This window comes from Aquarana catesbeiana, linkage group LG08, assembly GCF_042186555.1.
Source record: "Aquarana catesbeiana isolate 2022-GZ linkage group LG08, ASM4218655v1, whole genome shotgun sequence".
NCBI classification, from domain to species: domain Eukaryota; kingdom Metazoa; phylum Chordata; class Amphibia; order Anura; family Ranidae; genus Aquarana; species Aquarana catesbeiana.
In genome coordinates this window covers 31878238-31895762 of record NC_133331.1, presented here as the reverse complement: position 1 = coordinate 31895762, position 17525 = coordinate 31878238, and the positions used below count along the sequence as shown (strand labels likewise).

Here is a 17525-nt window from a genome sequence, read left to right as displayed (position 1 = left end):
CGCAGTGCATCAGTGTGAAAGCAGCCCTATAGGGGCTCAGGACAGCCAAGGCTTGGGGGGGGGGCATAGTTTATTGTGGCCCGCGACCAGTTAATAAATCACTTATGTGCTCTGCAAAAGGTTGAGCGCCCCTGCTGTAAAGCATTGTACCTGCAATCAGTAGATTGCGGGTGCAATGTCAGGCTCCTGCAGACTCTCAGTACAGCTGTCTGCCCGTACCGCTCATTTCTACTGGATTGTGCTTGGGACTCCTACAGAAAGGTATCCTCAGATGATCTGCTCCTTGCTATATTATAAGCACTGCCATAATCACTGCAACGTAGCAGACGCAAGGTGAATATACGACTGCAGTCATTTCCATCCTCCCCCAAAATGCAGGACTATTCCGACATCTCTATGGGCGGTAACATATGGGTCCAGACCTTGTATGTTAAAGCGGTGTTCTGCCCCGCCCTTTCAAAAATGAAGTCAGCAACTACACATACTGCAGCTGCTCTTATTATTATTTTTTTATTCACAGCCGGGTACTTACTGTACATGCCTGTAGAGCGCTGCGTTCTCTCACTGGCACGGCTGCAGGGGGAAGGGAAGAGGGAGCTGGACTTGTGACGTACCTCACCACGGCGAGGTCCGACAAAGTTAGGACAGGGTACCTGTCAAAAACAGGTACCCGCTCCCCCCCACCAAAAAGTTGTCCAATGTGACACCGGAGGAGGGGGGGGGGGGGGGACCATCAGATAAGCAGAAGTATCACTTTTGGGTGGAACTCCGCCTTAACCACTATGTCACTTATCTATACTAAAACCCAGGTTGATTGGTGAATGTAATCATGTGATCAATAGTAATGTTTCAGCTTTGTACACACGGGCTTAGAGAGCAGTGTACACCACAAGCTTTTAGAAAAGCGTCTGCAATGCTTTCAGCAAGTCTGAGCAGCATTGTTAAAGCATTTGAAGGAACCATCAGCTCCAGTAAATGGCTCTGCAGCACACATTATATTGGGAGTGCCGTCACTTTAAATGAGCTGCTAGCTAATAAGTAGAGTGGAGGCTTACTGACAGCAGACGGCTCGGGATGAGTCAGAACACCTATTATGGGCTGTGTTTAGGATCCCCAAAATGAAGCTGAAGTTTGCTGTAACCCTTTTACTGCCACGGACAGAAGAGTTACATTGGAGAAGAATTGCATGCAGCAGACCGACTCAGTAAAGCCCCATACACACCATTAGATTTTCTGCAGATTTCGGTCTTCAGAAACCATGTGGTGCAAGGGCCTGTCTGACTGCATACAAATTGAAACTCTTAAAGGGGTTGTAAAGCTTCGTGTTTTTGTTCACCTTCAGGCATCTTATGCATAAAGGGAAAAAACACCTGGCAGTCACCGGCCCCCCAGTTTTACTTACCCGAGCCCCTTTATCATCTTTGGCATGGGACGCACCGTCCTTCTCTCCACAGAGTCCCGGCTTTGATTGGATCGATTGATAGCAGTGCAGCCATTGGCTCCTGCTGCTATCAATCAAATCCAATGACGGGGGGGGCAGGGCCGAGTCATACCTTCAGCTTCTACGGACACCGAATGAATGAATGACTCGGGAGCGCGCCCGCAAGGTAACCCCCTCAGGAGAGCGCTTCTCCTAGGGCAGTGATGGTGAACCTTGGCACCCCAGATGTTTTGGAACTACATTTCCCATGATGCTCATGTACTCTGCAGTGTAGTTGAGCATCATGGGAAATGTAGTTTCAAAACATCTGGAGTGCCAAGGTTCACCATCACTGTCCTATGGGGTTATCTAATGGGGTTATCTAATGAGCCACGAGAGCTGCCGGGGGACCCCAGAAGAGGATGTTTGGGGCCACTCTGTGCAAAACGAGCTGCACAGTGGAGGCGAGTATGACATGTTTGTTATGTAAAAAAACAAAAAAAAACAAAAAAAAAAAATAAGCTTCAGTATCACTTTAACCACTTGCCTACCAGTCCAATTCTGGACATTTCTCGCCTACGTGTAAAAATCATAATTTTTTTGCTAGAAAATTACATTAGAACCCCCAAACATATATGTTTTTTTAGCAAAGACCCTAGAGAATACAATAGCGGTCATTGCAACTTTTTATCTAGCACAGTATTTGCACAGCAATTTTTCAAATGCGTTTTTTTTGGGGAAAAAAAAAAAAAAAAAAACACACACAAAACAGTAAGGTTAGCCCAATGTTTTTGTATAATGTGAAAGATGAAGTTACGCCGAGTAAATACATACCTAACATGTCAGGCTTCAAAACTGCACACGCTCGTGGAATGGCGCCAAACTTTGCTACTTAAAAATCCCCTTAGGCGACGCTTTAACATTTTTTACTGGTTGCATGTTTTGAGTTACGGAGGAGGTCTAGGACCAAAATTATTGCTCTCGCTCCAATGTTCGCGGTGATACCTCACATGTGTGGTTTGAACACTGTTTTCATATGTGGGCGGGACTTACGTATGTGTTCGCTTCTGCGTGCCAGCTCACGAGGACAGGGGCGCTTTAAAAAAAAATTTTATTGTTAATTTTACTTTATTTTAGCTTGACACTTTTCCCCCCCCCAAAAATTTTTGATCACTTTTATTTCTATTACAGGGAATGTAAACATCCCTTATAATAGGAATAAGCATGACAGGTGCTCTTTACAATGAGATATGGGGTCAGTAAGACCCCACATCTCACCTCTAGGCTGGGAAGCCTGCAATAAAAAAAAAAAAATAAATAAATAATCAGCGCTTCCCAGCCAAAGTGGCCGTTCTTTTAAATAGAGGCCTGGCGTGACGTCATAACATCGTGCCCGGCCTCCGAACGATCAGAGACTCCAGCGACCATCTGGTCCACCGGAAATCTCTATGCTAAACATCCGGGGCTGGCGGATCCTGTGTCCTACTCACCGATCGTAGCGGTGAGTCGGTAGAAGCACCGGAGGGCGGCGGGAGGGGGGCGCGTTCCCTCTCGCCTCCCATAAGAACAATCAAGCGGTGGAACAGCCACTATGATCATTCTTATGGTGCACAGATTCGCCGGCTCTAAAAGACGATATCTGAATGATGCCTGTAGCTATCCCCGCTCAAAGCCGAGGACGTCATTTGGCGTACGGTGGGCGGGAAGCGGTTAAGCCCCGTACACACACTCAGAAGATAAATTTCGTCCGATGAACGATCTGCCGATTTTTTGATCGTTAGTATGATGCTTTCGACAGCCGATTACGAATTTTCGGCAGACAAAAACTGGATGTGCAGGCTTGAAAATTTGTGTGTGATGTGACCACAACGTCCGATTTTCTTTTCATTAGTACGGTTTTCTGACAAAAAAAAAAAAAAATCTGAAGAGCAAAACTAGGCATGCTCAGAAATGAAAGACTTCATACAAAACAATTCAACACATTACGTCACTTCTGACATTGAATTCTGTCGTCAGAAAATTTTCTGATGGTGAGAACCCTCTTCACTTTCGATTTGAGACGGGCATCAAACAAAAAAAACGGATGAAAATTCGTCCAATAATCTGACCGTGTGTACGGGGCTTTAAGGTTTGACCTCATATTTTATGGTTTTGGTAAATATGAAGACAAAAATCTGCAGAAAATCTAATAGTGTGTATGGGGCTTTACCCTCATGCAAATCTCAAGGTTGCTTCAGCAGCCCAAAACAACTACACCCAAGAAGTACCCAACACCTTCCCCTTTTGTGAATGGATGTGATCAGCAGCTAGCAAGCCGTTGATCACATTCACAAATCATGCAAGGTCAGCTTCTGCTTCTCTAAATACCTAATCTCTGCCGATGTAATCTGACAGGCAAATGGCTGCGGATCAGATCCACAACGCTGCATCTTCCCTTGTAACCCCTTCCTGCGCTTATCCCTCTCCGAACCTTCCTCACTTTACAACCGTGGTTCTCCTGTCCTCGGAACCCACTAACAGGCCAGGTTTTAAGTATTACCTTGGTGAGATGCAGACTAGAATACTGCAATCACTGAGCAGCAATTGATATCACCTGTCATGTATTTCAGTTATCTTGCAAACCTGGCCTGTTAGGCCTCATGTACACTGCAGCTGGTAAAAGGATGTTTAGCCCAGGTTCACATTGGTACGATCTGGCATGTGATTTGTCAAAAATCAAAATTTTATAAAAAAAAAAAAAAAAAAAAATATTGGATGAGAGGACCTCTTTAACCACTTCAATACCAGGCATGTAGACACCTTCCTGCCCAGGCCAATCTTCAGCTTTTAGCGCTGTCGCAATTTGAATGACAATTGCGTGGTAATGCAACACTGTATCCAAACAAATTTTTTATCATTTTGTTCCCACAAATAGAGCTTTCTTTTGGTGGTATTTGATCATCTCTGTGGTTTTTATTTTTTGCGCAACAAATAAAAAAAGAAATTTTTGGACAAAAAATAGTTTTTGTTTCTAATAAAAATTTTTGTAAATAAGTACGTTTTCTTCTTCAATGATGGCCACTGATATGGCTGTACTGACGGGCACCGACAAGGCGGCACCAATGAGGTGGCACTCATATGCGGCACTGATGGGCACTCATAGGCGGCACTGATGGGTGGCATGGATGAGCACGGATGGGCACTGACAGGTGGCACCGATGACACTGATATATAATGGTGCCAGTCAGTTCCCATTTGTGGGCACTAATTAGCACAGATCTGGCATAATTTGCATGTGGATGGCCATAAGGTACATACCTGGCCATCCACATGTTGCCCCCTTCCCTGGTAGTCCTGGCGGCTTCCCTGGTGGTCTAGTGTGGGCATCCGAGGGGGGGCTGCGCTGATAAACAATCAGCGCAGACCCCCCCTATCAGAAGAGCCACTGATCGGCTCTCCTCTACTCTGTCAGACGCGAGTGAGGAAAAGCCGATCAACGGCTTTTCCTATTGACATTGTGATCAGCCGTGATTGAACACAGCTGATCACGTGGTAAAGAGCTTCTGCCGGAGGCTCTTTACCAAGATCGGTGGAGCTCCACCGATCGCCGTGATGCGCCCAGTCAGGAGAACTGAACCACCGCCCGGCCGTCAATCTGCTATAGGCCAGGTGGGAAGTGGTTAATGTGCGATCTGGGGTCAAAAAGACCTCACATTTACACTTATGTCTTTCAATAAAAAATAAAGTAAAAATGTCCCCTTTAAGACCATTGGGCGGAAGTGACGCTTGACGTCGCTTCTTTCATCCAATGTTATAGAGCCGAGTGGGGGGCCCCATCATTCATCATAGACCCCAGGATCTCTTCTCTGCCCTCAAAAGCATTTAATCAAACCAAGATTGGCTTGATCAGATGCTTGTATGGCCGCTAATGGTTTGTAAACAAAAAAACTAGAAGGTGCACCAAATGAAAATGTGGGTGCCGAAACCAAAAATACAGGATGCACTTGGCCGAAAACCGAAAAAAAAGACAGTTTAAAATGTTTTATATATAAAATTGTATTATATTCGTAATATCAATTTAAATGAATATGAATTTATCAGCTATTATTGTCACCTTTAGCACAAGAAAATCTTAAGAAAAATGCATCCCTTTAAATTCTATGCATGTCTGCACACCGGTCCGTTGGGCTTCCATTGTGGTGTTAAAAATCCAGCTTGGTGAATTTTGTTTAGAACAAAAAAAAAAAAAAAAAAAAAAAAAAAAAAAAGGAAGGGCACCTCCTAGTTCAAATGTATTGAAAACGCAGCAAGAACACATCATTAACATACCTGTGTCACATTTTTGATGCGTTTGAGTCACATGACCTATGAAAAAAAAAAACAAAAAAAAAAAAAAAACACAACACACACCATAAGCACAGTAAATCATGGTTAAATCGCCCCAAAATTGCCGTAAATGCACTGCGAGTTTGCAGTAAAAAAAAAAAAATCATGATGTGTTTTTGGTGCCATTGTCGGCACCTTTTTCTCTTATCAGCCGAATGAGGATAACACCATTTTCGGCCGTAATGTTTCAGCGGCTGAAATTTCGGTACATCCTTAAAAAATAAAAAACACCTGTAAGTGACAAGGGGGAAAAAAAAAAAAAAATTTAAAAAAAGGGAGAAGAGGAAAAAAAAAAAAAAAAATTAAAAAAAAGGAGAAGGGAAAACAGGGAAAAGGGAAAAGAGAAAAAAAAAAAACAAAAAAAAAACAAAAAAAAACACACAACAGCCTGCTTATACATGGATCGAGATTCGGACGGTACCTGCTGAACCGGCTGAATTTCAATCCATGTATGCCCAGCTTTACACTTTTGAAACAACTGACACTGAACCTCTATTATAACAAAATTGACAAGAATTACTTTGTTTACCAATTTGAGATCTCAAGCAGTCGATATCACCACACATGACCAAGTGGCACATAATCGAGACGCTTAACTGAACTGCAGGACCGCAGAATCAAAAAAGACAGGCCAGTCATGCAAAGCCCAATATTTTTAGTCCTCATATCCCCATTAAAATCTGATGGTCCCAGCTCCGTGTACACATTGCATCTCTATACCGAAAAAGAATAAATGTTGCCACCCACAGATCTGCTGTTGTGTGTCTCAGTCTTGGATTTCCAAAGACTTGCCTTTGTTTCTTCCAATTCAGGATATGCAAGTGGACAGATTTCACCACACATATTGTTTTTTTATAATAATGAAAAATGGCCTACCTGTCTAAAACACAACTAAATTCCAGCAGAGAACTATGTGATTTATGAGCGGAGATAAGTACTTGTTACAGGTCATAAAAAAAAAAAAAAAAAAAAAAAAAAAAAAACACCTTTGGTTACACCAATTTGTTCTATAACTTTGAGATGAAAATTTTCTCCTTGTCTATAACGGTTATTAGGACGTTGGTCGATGCCTTATGGAATCTGAGAATTTCCTATGCAATTCATTGGTTGATATTGCACCCCCTCTGTTAGTGTCCCTTGCTCTTTATACAAAAAAAAAAAAAAAAAAAAAAAAAAAAGGGTTGTATCCCTTATATACTTTAAAATCTTGACTATAAACTTATTGAAAAGAAAAAAAAAGGGGTTGGTTTCCCTTGAATGGGCTTGGGCTGCCAAAGCATGGCAACTTACAACACTTACACTGGATATAAAAAGTCTACACACCCCTGTTGAAATGTCAGATTTCTGTGATGTAAAAAATGAGACAAAGATAAATAATTTCAGAACCTTAAAAAATAAAATAAAATAAAAAAAAACGAAAATAATGTGGTTGCATAAGTGTGCACACCCTCTTATAACTTAGGACAGGGATCCTCAAACTACGGCCCTCCAGCTGTTGCAGAACTACACATCCCATGAGGCATTGCAAAACTCTGACATTCACAGACATGACTAGGCAGGATGGGAATTGTAGTTCCTGAACAACTGGAGGGCCATAGTTTGAAGACCCCTGACTTAGGATGTAGTTGTGTTCATAATTAAGTAATCACATTCAAACTCATGTTAAATAGGAGTCAGTACACACCTGCCATCATTTAAAGTGCCTCTGATTAACCCCAAATAAAGTTTAGCTGTTCTAGTAGGTCTTTCCTGACATTTTCCTAGTTGCATCCTACAGCAAAAGCCATGGTCCGCAGAGAGCTTCCAAAGCATCAGAGGGATCGCATTATTAAAGTTATCAGTCAGGAGAAGGGTACAAAAGAATTTCCAAGGCATTAGATATACCAAGGAACACAGTGAAGACAGTCATCATCAAGGGAAGAAAATATGGCACAACAGTGACATTACCAAGAACTGGACGTCCCTCCAAAATTGATGAAGACGAGAAGAAAACTGGTCAGGGAAGCTGCCAAGAGGCCTACAGCAACATTAAAGGAGCTGCAGGAATATCTGGCAAGTACTGGCTGTGTGGTACATGTGATATCAATCTCACGTATTCTTCCTAAGTCTGGGCTATGGGGTAGAGCAGGGATCCTCAAACTACGGTCCTCCAGCTGTTGCAGAACTACACATCCCATGAGGCATTGTAAAACTCTGACATTCACAGACATGACTAGGCATGATGGGAATTGTAGTTCCTGAACACCTGGAGGGCCGCAGTTTGAAGACCCCTGGGGTAGAGTGGCAAGGCAGAAGCCTTCTCTTACAAAGAAAAACATTCAAGCCCGGAAAAAATTTTCAAAAACACATCTGAAGTCTCCCAAAAGCATGTGGGAAAATGTGTTGTGGTCTGTTGAAACCAAGGTTGAACTTCTTGGCCATAACTCCAAAATATATGTTTGGCGTAAAAACAACACTGCACCAAAAGAACACCATACCCACCGTGAAGCATGGTGGTGGCAGCATCATGCTTTGGGGCTGTTTTTCTTCAGCTGGAAGTCAAGGTAGAGGGAATTATGAACCGTTCCAAATACCAGTCAACAGACACAAAACCTTCAGGCTTCTGCTAGAAAGCTGAATATGAAGAAGAACTTAATCTTTCAGCATGACAACGACCCAAAGCATACATCCAAATCAACAAAGGAATGGCTTCATCAGAAGAACATTAAAAGTTTAGGAATGGCCAAGCCAGACCTGAATCTGATTGAAAATCTGTGGGGTGATCTGAAGAGGGCTGTGCACAGGAGATGCCCTCACAATCTGACAGATTTGGAGTGTTTTTGCAAAGAAGAGGGGGCAAATATTGCCAAGATGTGCCATGCTGATAGACTCATACCCAAAAAGACTGAGTGCTGTAATAAAATCAAAAGGTGCTTCAACAAAACTGTTAGTGTAAGGGTGTGCACACTTATGCAATCATATTATTTTCGTTTTTTTATTTTTCCTTCCCTCCACCTAAAAGATTTCAGTTTGTTGTATAGTAGGTCACAATAAAAGGTGGAAAAAGTTTGGAAATTATTTATCTTTGTCTCATTTGTTTTACATCTCAGAAACCTGACATTTTAACAGGGGTGTGTAGACTTTTTATATCCACTGTATGTTCAGGAGCAATCAGACCTTTAAAAGATTTGGCTGTATACCTGTTCGGAATCTTGATGGTTAAAGTGGAGTTCCACCCACTTTTACAACTCTTCAGCATCCCTCACTAAACTGTGCTCTGTAAACGAATTGGATATTTTTTTTTCTCAGCACTTACTGTATATCTGCTGTATTCATTTTTCACTTCCTCCTCCCTGGCCGTGGCCCATCGCATCATTTCCTGTTTGCAATGCCTTCTGGGAAGGGGCGGCAACTTCCTCTGACACTGCCGTTGCTATGGAAACCTGACCTGAAACCTATTACACTGCTTGTGCTGCACTGAGCATGTGCGAGATCTGCAAGGATGAGATCCAGGAAGAAATACAGTCTGGCTTCAGATGCCCACACTTAAGATGGCCACGGCCTGCTGTAAGTTTATAAAACAACAAACTACTGCTATAAACTAACAAAACAGACCTTCGTTTACAGACTAACTTTACTAGAATACATTAAGCTTGTGCATTATAGGGGTATTTTTTTTTTTAAAAAGTATAATTTCGGCCGGAACACCACTTTAAGATCTTAAAAAAAAAAAGCGCATTGTATGGTGATGGTGGCTGTACATAGGCAAGAAAATGGTTTGGTGCAATCACACTCCCTCCTCCAATCTGATCAACACCAAAATGGGTATCAAATATACAGGTCAGTCAATTTGGGCACGTTACTTGCATTAAAAAAAAAAAAAAAAAAAAAAAAAGGCCTACATAGTGAAATTGTTCTAAAGCTAAACTAAATAGAAGCAGATATATGACGACAACGTATACTGACATGCCTCATATGATAATCTATCCAACCCAGCCATTTTCTACCCAGCTGTTGCTTAGCAATGATAAGCATGAGACATTCAAGTGACATCAAAACTGGTATGTGGAAAAGTACCTTCACACAAAAGCATGAAACAGTAAGCACACAAAGTTTAAACCTATAATGGTAATAGCAGAAATTTCCTGTAAAAGGTTTTTTTTTTTTTTTTTTTTTTTTTCCCTGTAAACTTACCTTCTAATGAATTTACGTTTCACATTGCATTAACAGTTCCCTAATTTCTGGAGTCAGATGATTAGTAGCCCTGGCAGCTTCGGCAATAGCTTTACGGTACACTCCTTTTTTCTTTCTATTGAACCTCAGTTTAAAAAATTCTGAAAAGGAAGAAAGTTTTGAAACGGATAAACTGGAGGTCGTTGGAGAACCAAACCATGAAACCGTTGCCTCTTGCCATGTAGGATCACCGTTTTCCTTTTGAGTAACATTAATACTCAGTATACGGGCAGGCCACCAAGGAAAGCCATGGACCTTCCCCCATACGATATCTCCCACCGACATAGTCTTTCCATCTACAGTGATGCAGTTTGACACACTTTTAGAGTGAAGTCTCACCATCAGTGGTGGGACAGTTTTCTGTTCATCTTTAGAAGAAGAAACATCATCACCAGGCATAAGGTCACAAAAATCCATCCTATTTAATTCCAGACAAGTCGACTTTGATTCCTCTAGGCTGTCGTTACTGCACAACGACGCACTAGACGAATCTGCTTTCCTTTTCCGGTAATTCATAAGTAAATTCAGGTTATGTCCCTCGTTGCTGTGTGGAAATCCTTTGAAGTCATCATCTTCCCCAGAGCTTCCCAAAGACACATCATGATAACTTCTTTCTGCAGCACTGTCCATGTAATAAGCCGAGGAATCCGTTTCAGACTCTTGGCTGCTCTGCAGCACATTCACTTCATCAATGATCTCAGATTTATAGACTGAAACGCTTTGTCCATCACTAATCCTTTGTGGCTTTAGTCTGATTTTGGGCGGTGGAATATCTACATTGGAATGCAATGGCTTAGGTAACTTTAATTTCGGAATAGAAGCTACCTGACTGTCTGTTAATCTGTCCGCTAAACGTTTAGGAGCTTGACACCGTTCGGTGTCCTTGGGCATCTCTTGGTCCCTACTTCCATTTTCCTGGGTTTGCTTTGGACAAAACGGCTCAACAGAGCCATGTATGCGTGATGGAATCTTAACCACTTCCCCTTTGCCCTGTGGTGTACTATACGAGATCTTTATGACAGGACTCCTAGGTATCAAGTCTTTGGGGGGACTCCTGTGTAGCAAGTCTCTAGAAGCACTATGTTCCTCTCTCTTCTCCTTTGTGGTCGTTCTCTCTTCAGGATCGGACTCCGCTTTATGGCGTTCCTTATCCTCACTTTGTAATCTTTTGCCACTTCTAGCGTTATGTTTATCCTTGGGAGACTCCTCCGCATTTAAGGTGTTTTTACACTTCTCACAAAGGACTTGTCTAGGCCGCAGCCTTATTGTGCTCATTATTAGCCTCCCGGGATCTCGGTTCCTTGACATTCGCCTCTTTGTCCTTTTAATACTGCGTGGGGGCGGTTGAGGCACCCACTGATTGTACGAGTGTCTTATCCACAGAGGAGGGGGAAAAGGGGCACCTTCGAAGTATGGAGGATAAGAAGGAGCCGTACCTGGGGGTGGAAGGAGTGGAGGAGCTTGATCAGTGTTGCTTTTTACAGGGAGTCCAGTGTCTTGAACAGGGGTTTCTGACAATGGATGGGAGAAGTTGGCATCTGTCGGAATACTGTTACAGGAACTGTTGGGAGAGTCTTCATTTTTTGGAGCAGAAGGTGGTGGCATGCAGAACAACCCAGACCTAGTGAAGTACAAACAGAATGTCAAAAAAGGCCTGCTTTTACCCAAACACACATGCAGTCATGAGATCTGAGTGAAATCATTACCCCCAAAGATCAGTGCAACAAGTACAGTAAATACTAACAGGATCCTATTGTGCCAAACCACCAAAAATGCAATATTCCTGAAAAACTCCTGTGTGCGAAACAAACACATAAAATGTGAATAATCATTTGATTATTATATAAACAATAAAAATGTATCTGAAACTCAAATCCTCAAAAACAACACAGTCCACAATCTTCTTTGCGGACTGTGTTGTTTTTGAGGATTTGAGCTTCAGATAGATTGTTTATATACTAATCCAGGGGTCTCCAAACAGCGGCCCGTGGGCCTGATGTAGCACTTTGCTTGCCTTTACCCGGCCCTTAGGGCACTATTCCTCCCACTGACACCAAAGACGGGTCACAATTCCTCCCACTGACACCAAAGACGGGTCACAATTCCTCCCACTGACACCAAAGACGGGGCACAATTCCTCCCACTGACACCAAAACCAAATTTTTTGCACTCCCAATGACCATCAAGCCTATTGCATTGTTTACTCCTACCGATGCCAGGACATTTCTGCCACAGTCTGACCCCCCTAAAGTCTGAAAGACAGTAAGACCCCTTTCACACTGGGGCGGTTTGCAGGCGTTATTGCGCTAAAAATACCGCCTGCAAACCGCCCCAAAACAGCCTCCACTGTTTGTTCAGTGTGAAAGTCCGAGGGCTTTCACACTGAAGCGGTGCGCTGGCAGGAGAAGAAAAAATCTCCTGCAAGCCGCATCTTTGGAGCGGTGAAGGAGCGGTGTATTCACCGCTCCTGCCCATTGAAATCAATGGGACAGCGCGGCTATACCGCGGCAATACCTATAGCCGCGCCATACGAGTGGTTTTAACCCTTTTTTGGCCGCCAGCGGGGGGTTAAAACCGCACTGCTAGCGGCCGAATACCGTTGTAAAACAGCGTTAAAAATAGCGCTGTTTTACCGCCGACGCCCCCTACCGCCCCAGTGTGAAAGCAGGGGTTAACACTGATAACACTGGCCCTTTGTTTCCAACGTTTGGAAACCCCCTGTACTATTCACATTATTATGTATTGTTATTTGTTGCACACACAGGAGTTTTTCGGGAATATTGTTTTATGGATAGATATAGATATAGCTAGAGATATAGAGATATAGAGATAGCTAGAGATATAGATATAGAGATATAGAGATAGCTAGAGATATATAGATATAGATATAGCTAGAGATATAGATATAGATATAGCTAGAGATATAGATATAGATATAGCTAGAGATATAGATATAGATATAGCTAGAGATATAGATATAGCTAGAGATATAGATATAGATATAGCTAGAGATATAGATATAGCTAGAGATATAGATATAGATATAGCTAGAGATATAGATATAGCTAGAGATATAGATATAGCTAGAGATATAGATATAGCTAGAGATATAGCTAGAGATATAGCTAGAGATATAGCTAGAGATATAGATATAGCTAGAGATATAGATATAGCTAGAGATATAGATATAGCTAGAGATATAGCTAGAGATATAGCTAGAGATATAGCTAGAGATATAGCTAGAGATATAGATATAGCTAGAGATATAGCTAGAGATATAGCTAGAGATATAGATATAGCTAGAGATATAGATATAGCTAGAGATATAGCTAGAGATATAGATATAGATATAGCTAGAGATATAGATATAGCTAGAGATATAGATATAGATATAGATATAGCTAGAGATATAGATATAGCTAGAGATATAGCTAGAGATATAGATATAGCTAGAGATATAGATATAGCTATAGATATAGCTAGAGATATAGATATAGATATAGCTAGAGATATAGATATAGATATAGCTAGAGATATAGATATAGATATAGCTAGAGATATAGATATAGATATAGCTAGAGATATAGATATAGATATAGCTAGAGATATAGATATAGCTAGAGATATAGATATAGCTAGAGATATAGCTAGAGATATAGATAGAGATATAGATATAGCTAGAGATATAGATATAGCTAGAGATATAGATATAGCTAGAGATATAGATATAGCTAGAGATATAGATATATTTTTTTAACACATACACACACTAGGTAAAGTAAAGAATCACCCCCTTTAAAATAATCACAATTTGTTGCTTTAAAGTCTGAACTGAAGGACAGACAGTTTTCATTTTGACAGTGGCAAGGCACTGTCAAAAGATCTCTGGGAAAAAGTTGTGGACAGGCACAAGTCAGGATACAAAAACAACCCTTTCAAAACTGTCTTCATTTCAGGCCACAAAACAAAATGTTATTTTCTATACCCACTGTATTTATGTATGTATGCCTGCCTATTTATAAATTACAGAGTTTTTTTTTTTATATTTGTTTACTTTGAGCGCAGTGATCTTTGTGATATATAAAAAGGAGCATAAAGAGTTTTTTCCAATAACGACATTAACATGGAACTTCTTGATCTAAAGCAGGGGTCTCCAAACCTTCTAAACAAAAAGGGCCAGTGTATTGTCCTGCAGGCTTTTTTTTGGGGGGGGGGGGGGGGGGGGGCGACTGTGGCCAGCAGGAGTGGGATTTTTTTTTTTGCCATAAGTGGGAGTAACCATAGCCACATTCGATATTAGGGGTAATATAGAGCCCTGTTGGCATCAGTGGGAGAAATGGTGCCCCATAGTTGATATCAGTTGGCAAGATAGTGTCTCATATCACTGGGAGTAATATGACCCAAGAGCCGGATAAAGGCAAGCAAAGGGCCACATCTGGCCCCTGGGCCACATTTTAGAGACCACTGATCTAAAGTATTCAAAAGAAAAAAGGTATCTTGCCTCTGCCCATTTAGAAAATGAAATACACTGGATGAAACAGAGAATGGTTACTTCGAAACAATACAAATCAGCCCTGTCACTACACTTCCCAAAAAACACAGGTCTAAAGCCAGCCATGGATGGTTCAAATCTCAGCCAGAGAATCTAACCATCTATGGGCAGGCTGATTATACACAAGTTGACCGATCGATCATCGTGGGTACAATCAGCCAGTTGGATTTTTCATCAATTATTGCCAGCCACTAGCAATACTAAAAGGCCGGGGTGAATACAATAGCTCTGCAGGAGGGACTTCCCCATCAACAATGCCAAACAAGGTAGTCACCAACAGAGGAATGATCTTGGGTTGGGAGAGATATGACTGAGCAGGACAATCACTGTCTCCAAGGGATAAGCCAACATTGGAAAAGTTTGTAACCTGTGTGCTGCACCTCCCCCCTACTCCTATAAAACCTAACACAGGAACAATTCTGTGACCCAGCCCTGTTCAGGCATGAAGCAGGGCCAAAAAGCCTAACGAGATGATAAAATTTAGCCTTCAACTGTTTGCTCACACCTAAGAACATTTTGGTCAGGGTAAGGTTTTCAAATGTAAAATCCAACCCTCATCATTCCAGATAAGAGATGCCTTAGGCTGACCATACAACGATCATTTATCAGATCATTTGATACCATCAATGCCTATACGAATTCCCTATAAAAGTCCTGAAATATTTTGTCAGATTATCTTGACAAGGTTGCAAATTTGACACATTTTTGGAATAGATGGACGGGAATCACATTCACGGTTAAGCCGGTCATAGACGGTTCAGCCAGTCATAGACGGTTCAAATCCTGCTGAACCAGCCGAGATTCGAACCATGTACGGGAAGGCTGATTGTACCCAAGTTGATCTTCCGCTGGGGGAACACAATAGCTCGGCGGGAGGGATTTCCCCACCAACACCGACTGTTGATAGAGGAATCGAGCACCATCTGTGGCTGGCTTTAGACTTTTGTTCAAATCAGATAAAAATGTTCCATCCTCCTCCTATTTTCCTTGCCAAAACAATTGATTTGATAACACTAACCATTAAAACAATATAACCAACGTTTCAAATAGGACCACTATCAAAGTTCTACTAACGTATGGCCCTTCACCCCGGTCATGTCTGGTCCAATCAGCAGAGGATCCATGAACTGATCCACTGCCAAATCGGAGCAAAACAGACGTGTTACTTTTGTGACTTCCATATCCATTCAGTATTTTCCTGTGGGACCTTTCTGGATCCAAATTAGATCTACGGGCAGCTGGGTGTAAATAGACGTGTGTCCCTTCACATCAGACGACCTCAGAGCCATCAGGTTTGGGTCCAAAAAAACTGAAATGGATGCAGGCGCTTACTATTTTTAATTTTTTTTTTTAATTCTAGGAGGTATTTGTCCATATATTACATCCGTATGCCCATAGACATATAAAGAGAGCTTACAGATTAATCTGATCGGACTGCCCATGTGCAAGGGGCCTATGGCTAGCTTTATCCTAACAGTTGAATAAACAAACGAATTTGTGATTTAAAGTAAACTCTCATTACCAATTTGTGTATAAATTACAGTATGAAGAAGAGGAAGGAGTTTCTTCACCATCAAAGCAGTTGACAGTAAACACCGACTGCAATCATAAAAAGGCTGTGACTCGGAGACTCGACTCTTTGTTTTACTTTACATTTAAATAACCACAAGGTACCGTGGCAGCTCAAATGTTCCTCGGTACAGTGACTTTACTTTTTGTCTATTTACCAGCACTGAAGGAAAAATCGAGCAAACACAAGAGAAAGGCAGCAGCAGATCACTTAAAAGCAGCATGCACGCCCCCTCCCCCACTTCACAGTAGAAGGCTTATATTCATTAAAGCTGATTAGAAGCAAGGCCCCGGCCAGCTGCCCTTTCATGTTCCTTTCTGGCCTGAACACCTCTGTTTTATCACGATGCCAGCCTACAGTTTCATGCCAGGAAGCAACTCTAATCTTTATCTATTAGGACCCATGCATGTACTGTCCAATACAAGTCAATGGCTGTACGCAGCCGCGTTGGGCTAAAACACTGATGGCTCCCCAAAGGTGCCACTTTCGAGCACGACCTTGTATAGCCATTTACTTGTATTGGCCAGAGGAGACACACACTGGATGCCTTCGCTGCCATTGTATTATTGGTGGGTTTCCAGTATGTTCCTGCACCTTTAAAAAGGAGGGGTGGGCTCCCTCCAGGAATACTTGTCCATACTCTATCCATTAATATATATGTGCTCCAACTCAGGAGACTCGTAATTTAGAGATTTAGGACTGCAGTACACTAGGGTGCCATGACGTGGCAGCTGCAGCCAACGCATATATTTGCAAATGTGTGCAAACTAAACCCCTTGGTTTTAATGTGAACTGTTAGACAGGGTCAATTTGTTTTTTTGCAGGGTGGCAAGTGAGCTGGGAATTTTAGTTTGTTGGTTTTAGACATGTGTCACCCTTCCATATGCTCCTTGCTACAAAGGCCAGTTAAAGGTTGGGGTGGTTGCCATTTGTTGTAGCTCCCCAAAAAGTGCCACTCTCAAGCATGGCCTTGTACAGCCATTCACTTGGCGGCTGTACGTGGCCAGAAAGTGCCAGCACACAGGAGCCACTATAAGCATTTCTGTGCATGAGGCCTTAGAAACGAAAGGTAAGCAATCCCAGAGAACCCAACCATCTACTTCTAAGCTGAAGACCAGGAATGACCTCAAGCATGTTCAGATACTCAGATTGACAGAGCTGGTAATTATGATGTCATCCACTTGCCTCTCCCCATTCAGGTTGGTAAAAAGTTGGGACAATAGAGGACTTGTTAGAGAAACTTGTCCGATAGTCTTTAGTAGGGACGATCTCAGGCATGTTCGGATCCTAGTCTAAAGCTATCCCACCAGGAAGCGGTCACTGCACCAAGCCAATCATAGGTGGCTGAAGTATTTCCCACCTAGCAGCCTTACGTAAACGCGTGGCTGTGGGGCGGTGAATGCTTC

At 42.1% G+C, this 17525-nt stretch overlaps 1 protein-coding gene across 1 annotated transcript in view; it reads right to left on the bottom strand.

Moving 5' to 3' along the window:
- Nucleotides 1–17525, bottom strand: part of PWWP2B (PWWP domain containing 2B) — a 74730-nt gene that overhangs the window by 50097 nt on the left and 7108 nt on the right. The window contains exon 2 of the mRNA XM_073595670.1: nucleotides 9959–11618. Within this exon, the coding sequence (XP_073451771.1) occupies nucleotides 9971–11618 (1648 nt within the window). The 3' untranslated portion in view covers nucleotides 9959–9970. The remainder of the gene's footprint in view (nucleotides 1–9958; nucleotides 11619–17525) is intronic.